At 36.7% G+C, this 10,651-nt stretch overlaps 1 protein-coding gene across 1 annotated transcript; it reads right to left on the reverse strand.

Moving 5' to 3' along the window:
• Positions 1-7,650: 7,650 nt before the first annotated feature.
• Positions 7,651-9,056, reverse strand: LOC120423002 (transmembrane protein 43 homolog). The gene is made up of 3 exons (XM_039586624.2): positions 8,849-9,056; positions 8,189-8,788; positions 7,651-8,131 (listed from the first exon to the last, which is right to left on the reverse strand). Exons 1-3 carry the CDS (start codon positions 8,942-8,944, stop codon positions 7,697-7,699), a joined length of 1,131 nt encoding a protein of 376 aa, XP_039442558.1. The 5' UTR covers positions 8,945-9,056; the 3' UTR covers positions 7,651-7,696.
• Between the last annotated feature and the right edge of the window lie 1,595 nt (positions 9,057-10,651).

Consider the following 10,651-nt stretch of genomic DNA (forward strand, 5'->3'; position numbering starts at 1 on the left):
ACGGAACGAAGGATGATTGTCGCGTAGCTGGCCTTGCGCGGCCGCTTTCTTCAGGCTTCCACCACCCGTTGCTCCTACCTGCCTTTTCATCTTCCGGATCCACCTCAGGCTTGAGGCCTCTCTTCTCTTATCGTCCCGCTTACGTTCCTCGACCTTGAGCGCATCCTGCCCACGTCTTGGCCGCAGTCCCCGCAAACTCCCTTCGACGGCGGAGGACTCCGGTGTCGCCGTAGGATCACGTCCAGGTCACGAATCAATAATCGGTCTCGGTCCAGGTCCATGATTTCACGAGACCGCGAGCGGTGTTTCCGAAAACTGGTCGATTTAGCTGGAAGAAAACTATGCCGTTAAGGATTCAATTTTAATTAGGGTTAATACGCCAGAATTTACTTTTTTTACAGCTTAAATACACATAAAAGTTTAAATAAATCTTTTTTCAAGCCTTGCAAAATTGAGATCAAAACGTCGTCGACAAAACTATGTTTTTCCATTTTTCGCCATCTTGTTTTATGATGTACAGTTATGCACACATTTGAGCGTGCACCCATAAATGTTGTGAGCATTGCATATAAGTTTTATATGTGAAAGCATACTGCAAAAATCTATAGCATCGCGCACATACAGTTTATATGCAATGCTCACAAAGTGTACTTGCAAGCATAATGATTTTTATCAGGCAGAAGAAAAGCATGGTTATAAGCGATACGCATATAAAATGTATTGAGATATTTTTTAATAAACATATGTTGCCAAATGAGGTTCATGAAGCTGTGTTATGGATTTTATAATGCAAATTTAAAGTTCGTTTATATGCAGTTCGCATATAATCTCAATCTTGATTTTAATTTCCGTGTATATGGTTCCCTTGCAACGAGCTGCCAAGTGGGACCTTTTCTGTCAAGAAGGGCCGCGTAGTTATTTTTGCCTTCCTCACCTTACTAAGGAAAGGCTATAAAATCACTCGAAAAATGAACTTTTTAATAAGACCTCCTAGACCTACCTTCATTTGTACATATCGACCTTGATATCGACTCAGAATCACCAGCTGAGCAAATGTCTGTGTGTTTGGCTGTATGTAGACATGTGTACCAAACGAGGTACCAAATCAATGTCACTGGAATATCTCGTCACAGGCTTAACCGATTTTGGCCGGAATGGTTTTAATCGATCCGTCTTAATGTCCCCTAAGTTGCTATTTAAATTCATGAAGTTTTATCATGTATTTAAAAAGTTATGTTAAAAAACTGTTTCATATTAAATTAAAATGATGGTAAAAAGGGTGGTTTTTTCATAAAACCCTCACATGTTATATATTTTTAGAAAGCATATGAGAAGACCTTTTAGGTGGAGTAAGAATTTCAAGAACTGACTTACCTATCTTAAATTACAAGCAGTTTAAAAAATGGTCTGAATTCACATAACCTCAACTGGTCTGGTCTGATCGCCACGAAAAAGCAGTGTAGAGGGATGCCATTTTCCTCAAAGGCCGTGTCTGTATAACCTTGTCAAAAAGTCTGTAGGTCTCGCTGTAGGTAGTTTGTTTTTTTCTCATCACTTATTTTTATGAGGACCTCTTAGGTGCTGCGAACGTTAAGGGAGATCCATAAACATGTCGACACTTTAGGGGGGTTGGAATCACTATAAATGAGAGGAAGGCACTAACCACCTAAAAGTGGATTAGGTAACGTTTTTTTTTTAATTGATTTAAAAATCCATTTTAAATCCTTTGCGGTCGTACAAAGGGTCATTGTCCTCAGATTAAGCTTAATTTTTGGACCCAATTGGAACTTTTAGAAACTCCAGAGATATTTTTTATAATTTGTAGAGTTCAGAATAAACCAGATCAACCTATCGCTCAGAAAAATATGTTGTTGCTAGTGTTGTTGTTTATTTTATTAACGTGACATTAACCTAGAAAGGTAATCCGTCATTTCTAGAGTTTTTTTTATTAGGTCCTATAAACATATGAAAGACAATAGTTTATTGGTCCTTTTCAAAAAAAAACTATGGATTTAGAGAAATCGACGGTAACATTTCAAAAGGCATCATGTACATTTTGGCACTTTCTGAGTTATTGCATATGAGTAATTCTCGCTGAAAGTGGACCACTATTTACACAAGGTGCTCAAAAATCAAAAGCAATATACTTTTCCAATAGCCCCCACCAAGTTATGAAAGAAACCATGTTTGGTTGGGTAAATTTGTCCTCACCTCGGCGCCACGAAGCTAAAACATTTTTTCAAAGTGGTAATTTTGTGCCTCAGGCGCGTCTACAAAATTGCTAATAACTTTGCAAAACTTCAACGAACCCTTGATGTTTAGGGGTGTTTTGGAAAGGAAATGAGCAGAGCTTTCGAATGCACTTGTCAGAAAAATACCGTTCCATACATTTTTTAGCCACAACACACCAATGTATTTTTAAAAGTCATTTTTGAAGGCCGGCGCCCCGCTTTATCGAAAAACTGACAAATCCATTCGAAAGCTGAGACGATTTCACATAAAAGACCAATATATCTAAGGTGTATATTCCTCCTATCTTTTTTAATCCAATTTTGAATCTGCGAGCGCAGCGCTCCGTTCGCTTTTCAGGCACCCAAAATGTTGCAATTTGCTTACCCCATTTTAAGGTTTTGTCAAAAAATATAGGTGCTCACTTTTTAAACGATAGTTTATTGTCCAAGGATCAAAATGCACTTTCGATAATTGACCAATATTTTTGATTTTGGGTTCTTCCAGGTAATTTAATGTCGAAAACTTGTTTTTTTTTTACTTTTTTTGTTGTAAAATGCTCACTTACAATTGGGTTGACATTTTTTCAGTAAAACGAATAAATGTAGCATGTAGGAAATTTCACCACGAACATTTTTCTCTAAAAGATATCGTAATTTTGATACTCCAGTGCCAAGATATTTTAATTTTAGTGAGAAAAATAGTGCAAACTTTACAAATTTCTCAGAATTAACAAGCACGGCCTATTATTTACATGCGGCATATATTTTGGAGGCCAGAGTATGGTTTTTATAGTTATTTTGGTCGCTGAATTCGGATCTGGAATCAAATTACAGATAAACAGTTAAATTTGGAGCCACGCCCAAAAGTGTTTGCGGAAATAGGCTGCAATTTTATTCGCTAGTGAATTCGGACATATTTCATCTTTCGCTCGCCTTTAATTGATATTTTACTCACGGAATTTTTAATGCAGAATGTTTTGTTTAACTTCTGATTGTTTTGAGAATGTCAGAAAACCTCGTTTTGTAATTTGGCTGGTTTCAATGTTAATTTAAAAATAAATAAAAACTTTTGATTTTTTAGGATAAAAAAAAAATGATTTTGTGGTACGATTGTTTACGTCTAAGTTGATTAATGATTGATTAACGATGATTTCCATAACCAAGGGGTTTCCAGCATCGTGTCAGACTGGTCACTAATCCGGAATTACTTGGAATTTGAGCAAGTAATTCTGTAATTCCGGATTTACTGAGTAATTCCAGAGTAATCCTGGTAATTCCTAATAATCCCAGTAATCCTGGTAATTCCATGATTCTTGTTTGTGAAAACATACTTCAGAAAATAATAAAATTATAAAAAATAACTGGGGAAATATAATAACTAGGGGAAATATACCCATTTTAATCACTCTAAGCTGTTCGACCAATTCTCATCACTTTTGCCGTTTTCCGCTTTCAAATCAACATTGTCAGATGTATCAACAATGGAGAGTTGCTTGCTCACTTTTATTTGAGTTATTTATTACTTTGGAACAGTCAAAAACCCTTTTTGAAAGCCGTAATTCATGATCAAAGTGCTGATAGGCCGAATAGGTTGAAAAAGGGTATAGTTCCCCTGCTAGTAATTCTTTAAAGGTAAATCGGCAGAATGTATTTTGCTTTTCCTTGATGCCTTAAGAAGTACAGAGCGGATTCGGAATGTTCGCAAATTTGGATGCTCTCTAATTCAAATGTATTCGTATGAAAAACAACTCAAACGTTAAAATCAGTTGTCAAACTGATGTTGATATTTACCCCATTATTCAACGATTTCCAAGTAGGGCGTCCAATTTTCCCGGGTTTTGTGTTTCCCGGAAATCGGAAAAAATATATTTTTTATACCCGAGAAATTTTTGAAAACGTCATAAAATCTATGTTTTCTTTATATTTGTTATGTTTTTAAAATCATATTATTAGCTCAATACTATTAATATCAATCTAAACAAGGATAGCACTTTTAGATAGTTTTAAAGATTTTTTTTTGTTCTTTGTTGTGCTTTGAATTTTCAATGCACTCAATCGCCAAAATCAGTTGTCAAACTGATGTTGATATTTACCCAATTGTTCGATGATTTCCAAGCAGGACGTCCAATTTTCCCAGGTTTTGAGTTTGCCGGAAAACGGGAAAAATATTTATTTATTCCCGGGAAGTTTTTGAAAAAGTCATAAAATCTATGTTTTCTTTATATTTGTTATGTTTTTCAAGCTTTAAATTTATAGAATTAGCTCAATACTATTAATATCAATATAAACAAGGATAGCAGTTTTTAGATAGCTTAAACAATTTTTTGCTGTTCTCTGTTGTGCTTTGAATTTTATATGCACCACATTTCTAATTCAAATTAAATAAGTATCTTATAAATATTTATTTTTTATTTATGTCTATATAACATGACTAAAAAAGCGCAAAAATTGGCTTCAAAAAAAAAAGTTTTAACATATTAATTGTAATACTAATGTTATTTCCAGGCCAAATTAAGATTTTTGTTTAATTCCGGGAATTCCTCGTACAACATATAAAATCCCGGGAATTTTGTGCCGGGAATTCCCGGAATGGACGCACTATTACCAAGCACGTGGTTTTGTGCGTTTGACAGCTGTCATTCGATCCAATTCCAAAGACTTTTCTCAATATGCTGGAAGCTAGGCAGTAATTCCAAGTTATTTTTTTTATAAATTTGAGCAATTCTGCGTGGTTTCTGGAAATCTCAAGTAATTCTGGGAAATCAAAGTAATTCATGACATATTGCCAGTAATCCTGGTAATTCCATTTAGACTGGTCAGTAATCCTTGATGCTGGAAACCCCTTGTCCATAACTTTGCAAGGAATAGGAAAATCGCTCCCAACCATTTTCACTACACGCAAATAACATTTGAGCGTGGCTAAAATATCACTGTTCACTGTTTATCTGAAATTTTAATCCAGGTCCGAATTCAGCGACCAAAATAACTATAAAAACCATACTCTGGCCTCCAAAATATATGCCGCATGTAAATAATAGGCCGTGCTTGTTAATTCTGAGAAATTTGTAAAGTTTGCACTATTTTTCTCACTAAAATTAAAATATCTTGGCACTGGAGTATCAAAATTACGATTTCTTTTAGAGAAAAATGTTCGTGGTGAAATTTCCTACATGCTACATTCATTCGTTTTACTGAAAAAATGTCCACCCAATTGTAAGTGAGCATTTTACAACAAAAAAAGTAAAAAAAAAACAAGTTTTCGACATTAAATTACCTGGAAGAACCCAAAATCAAAAATATTGGTCAATTATCGAAAGTGCATTTTGATCCTTGGACAATAAACTATCGTTTAAAAAGTGAGCACCTATATTTTTTGACAAAACCTTAAAATGGGGTAAGCAAATTGCAACATTTTGGGTGCCTGAAAAGCGAACGGAGCGCTGCGCTCGCAGATTCAAAATTGGATTAAAAAAGATAGGAGGAATATACACCTTAGATATATTGGTCCTTTATGTGAAATCGTCTCAGCTTTCGAATGGATTTGTCAGTTTTTCGATAAAGCGGGGCGCCGGCCTTCAAAAATGACTTTTAAAAATACATTGGTGTTTTGTGGCTAAAAAATGTATGGAACGGTATTTTTCTGACAAGTGCATTCGAAAGCTCTGCTCATTTCCTTTCCAAAACACCCCTAAACATCAAGGGTTCGTTGAAGTTTTGCAAAGTTATTAGCAATTTTGTAGACGCGCCTGAGGCACAAAATTACCACTTTGAAAAAATGTTTTAGCTTCGTGGCGCCGAGGTGAGGACAAATTTACCCAACCAAACATGGTTTCTTTCATAACTTGGTGGGGGCTATTGGAAAAGTATATTGCTTTTGATTTTTGAGCACCTTGTGTAAATAGTGGTCCACTTTCAGCGAGAATTACTCACATCTTATTTTGCTTTTATATTAAAATGGGAATTGAAAATGGATGCTCAACATTCAAATGCGTTTTTCTCAAAACGCATGGTTTGTACATGATGCTTTTTGAAATGTTGGCGTCGATTTTTTGTGAGAGGTTGTCATTACATCAATAGTTTCGTTTTTCAGTGCATTAAAATAATAATATTTCAAAACTTGAGCAAGGATCTGGCCTACACGCCAGTAATGATGAAATAAAACGCATTTTTGGCCTCAATAATCGTCATTTTGAAAAAAAAAATCTTTTATGCGGATTTCAGAGATTTTTAGGCAATCGTGCAATTTGTGGAAAGCTCTCCAACAAAGTGCACACCTCAAACTACAGCAGAAAAAAACTATCCAAGGCACACACCCTAGTTTGAAACTGTTCTTAAGTGATCGAAAGCAACAAAGCTCAGTCGAGAAGCGCACCATTCTAGGCGAGAGGGGGGGGGAGAAGGGGTAGGATTTCAAATGTGCAAATATTTGGTGTGCAGATATTATTTGCAAGGGTGGAGAATTTGGTGCAATACGGGTAAAATTTAATGTTAAATTCATATTGCAATGCGCAAAATACTGGTATGTCCAATCATTTTTTATTTTTTTTGGATTTCAGCTCAATACGCCCACCAGAACAAGCCCCTTAATGCCCGTCAAATAGTCATTTTTGTTATATCCTAGTGGGAGAACCTAGCGATAGAATAAATATGATCCCAAATTCGTCATATAGGGGAAATTCTCGTATGTTTGGCAGGTTAAGCACTCGCTCCTAACTCCATCCAATTTGCTGATTTTCACTATTTAAACAACTAATTTTGCAAAACTTTGGATAGAAACTTGCTTGCTCACTTCTTATTGAGCTATTTATCACTCGATTTCAGTTGAAATCGCTTTTAATTAGCTTTAATTTAATGTCAAAGTTCTGACCTGCCAACATTAGAGGCACGCTGGAATCAGATGCTGTTCCTCTATTACATCAAATGTTGACATTTTTGTCCACAAAACAGATAATCAAACACTAATCAAATATTAGAAAATAAACTGACAAAATAACTGAAAAAATATTAATAGAATTTTAAATTACTACATTCCGAAACTCTAGATTTATACTTCTAGTGTTTTTTTTTTTTGTAATAGGTCCAATAAACATATGAAACACAATAGCTTATAGATCATTTTCAAAAAAAAAAAAACTCTGAACTTCTAGATTTTTTGAGCTTGCTAGGAATCAAGCATACCTGGTAACTCTAAAGCCATGGAACTCGACGAAATCTGAGACACAAACCTTAAAGTGAGCTTTTTCAATTAAAGCGCTGATGGTGTCGCCACCTGGATGCAATGCAAAAAGCCCATTATTATTTTCTCCCAAATGTATGCAAAAAATCTAAATCGAAATAAAAACTACAAAAAAAGTATAATTTTGATTTTCATATATTTTTTATTAAAAAAGAAACAGTAAATTTTAATAAATTAAGATACATTAAACTGTCAGTTAACCTAACATTAATCATGTGGAGTATTACTACTAATCAATTCGATGATAACTATTGTAAAAGCCCCAGGCGCGGTAGAGAAACGGCGACACAGCCGCCAGAAACATCCCGCTGCCAAGGATCGGCCGGTGAATAATCCACACGATCGAAATGACCACCAGCGCCAGCGAGAATGCCATGGCCAAATTCGTCGACACCGGAAAGCTGGCGTCGGGCACAAACTGACGCAGCAGCCGGCTTTGCGCCGTAATGTTCTTCAGAATCGACGCCGAGCAGCTGGCCGAGATGAAGAGCATAATCCAACCGACGAAGCGCCAGCCCCAGGTCATTATCCGTTTAGAGTTGTGTTCCTGCTTAAAGGTGTCGTGCAGCGATAGTTCCCCTTTCGTTATTAGCAGGACTTTGCGAGCGTTGGTCGCTTCGTACGGGACGATTTTTCCGTTTTCCAGCTTGCCGACCACGGTGTACTGAAAGAAATTTAAAATTACACGCAGGTTTGTGATAAGGAATCAAGTTGAACTTGCCAGAGATCCTTCAAGCCCAGCATAGTAAAATTGAATTCTGATGTCTCCAATCTCCGGATTCCAAATGTCGTTACAGTGGTAATAGATTCCGGTGTGCAGCTTCACCGACGGATCTTCCGGACGAGTATCCGAAGTGACTTCTACAAATGTGTTGAATTTCCGCTTGAGCTCGTCACTCAACTCGTACTGGCCAAGGTAGACCCGTTCCGAAACGTACACTTTAGAATCGAGTGGAAAAGTGGTCGGATTGTGGTGTCCATTTCGGATGTAGAAGCTACGCGAATCAACCAGGTCGTCCCGCCAGTCCATGGTGTAGTAATAGGTGCGGTCCTCGGCCGTGTGCACCGACGAAACCGTATCGCCGTAACGATTCTCCACGGTTTCCTCGATCCATTGGTACATTTGGACGCGTCGTTTCAGCTTGACCGCCTGCACCTGAATGTTGTAATCCGGTTCCGTCAGTGGTTCCCCCGTAACAATTGACCCCTTCAGATGAATCAGCGATCCCTCGAAACGCCTGTCGTACGGATTGTCCGCACTGACGGTGACTGCCTCACCGAAGGCCTCCTCCAAGGAAACGGCAGTCGAAATCGCACGAGCCTATAATGATTTTCGACTTAAAGGAACAAATTCTTTCATGTACAAAAATAAATCTCTTACCTCATTGTAGAAAAGCACGCACGAACCGGCAATCAGCAAAATTAGCCCAATCAACGTCTTCAGCCAGCACGATTTTAGCGTTTCCATACAATTCATCACCTGCGTTAATTGATTTGCACTTGTTCACGAATTTTATCAACTGTTTTCATTTAAAATTTCCAGTAAATATTTGCAGACGAGCGACGCCCAAAACAAACTGATGGAAAAATGTTTGGAATATCAGCTGTTTTTGGCACATCATAAAAGCTGCATCTAGCTAGGACACAAACCAGAGCTTTTAAACTCGATAGCTTCACACGCTTATCGGGTTCTTTCCATAATTGTTTAGTGTTGAGATCAAGTGCAAAATGTTGCAAGCGAACTTGCATGCAACTCACACGTTTGCTGAAATTAACCAAGATTTGGGTTAATTATACATAATCCTCCACAACGCAATCTTTAAAATGCGATTCTTTCTAAAATTTGTCACATTTCATTTCGAGATGCTCCAATTTGGATGAAAAATCTCAAAATTGCTCGCATTTTGTTAAAAAGTGATGTCATCTAATTTTCTTTATTTCATTTGCACGGTCTTTTAAAGCACTTCAACACAGAGTAATTAATCTGTGACTTCAACATGTGCCATTAGGGTGTAATATGATTGTTAGAAAAAAATAAAGCTGTTCAAATTTAGTGTGCACAGCATTTTTTCAGTTCTGATGGGGTCCTAAACAACTCCCCAAAGTTCGGGAACGATTGGTTTAGTCCTTACATTGCGCAAAGCAATTCAATTTTCTATAGGAATTTGAATGGGAAAAACATTTTTTTATATTAAATTTTATAAAATTCACGTTTCACGTTGTACTAAAACCGGATTCATATTCAGATGCTCTGAAATGTGCTCTACAATAGGCCTGCCCAACGTCCGGCCCATGAAGCCATTTCATCCGGCCCGCGACGGCTTTTCAAAATGGGACCATCCATAAACCACGTGGACACTTAAGGGGGGGGGGGGGGTATGGCGATTGTCCACGCTCCATACAAAAAAGATTTTTTTTTGTATGGACAATTGTCCACGAAGGGGGGGGGGGGGTCGAGATTCCCAAAAATGTGTCCACGTGGTTTATGGATGGTCCCAATAGTTCTATGACCGGCCCTTAAGGCTGTTCATGAAATATTTAATTCATAAATTGATTGTCTGAATTGAAAAAAAATTAGCTTGAGATCAAACTTTAACCTATTATAACAACATTCTTTATGTTTGAATTTAATTCTTGTAATTTCTATGTTGATATTGTGAAATTTATGAAAAAAACTTGGATTGTTGCCTAAAAATGTACAAAATGACTCTAAATTTAAATTTCTTTTAGTTCACATTGAAGTTTTTTTTTTATTTTGATTTTTTTAAATAACTAAGCAAAGACTAATGTATTTTTCTGTGATAAAGTTTTTTTTTTTTAAAAAAAAGCTTAAAAAAGCGAATTATTCGTACTGATCGCTGCAAATATTTTAAAAATATTATAAAATGTCTCAAAATGAGTCGAGAAATAAGAGAGCAAAAATATATTTTTCCATAAAATTCGAATTTCGAAGAATAACGAATTGTAAATTGTTTTAGGGAGCGGCCGTGGCTGACTGGTCACGGTGTTCGCTTTGTAAGCGAATGGTCCTGGGTTCGATTCCCATCTGCTCCCAACGAGAAAGTATAGGAATTATAAATCTTGAAACTCTGAACATGAACGAAAAATCAAACTCGCTCGAGTCGGGGTTCGATCCTCCGTCCTTTGGATTGGTAAGCAAAAATGCTAACCACTAGGCCATCAC

The sequence above is a fragment of the Culex pipiens genome, chromosome 3, assembly GCF_016801865.2.
Source record: "Culex pipiens pallens isolate TS chromosome 3, TS_CPP_V2, whole genome shotgun sequence".
NCBI lineage: Eukaryota > Metazoa > Arthropoda > Insecta > Diptera > Culicidae > Culex > Culex pipiens.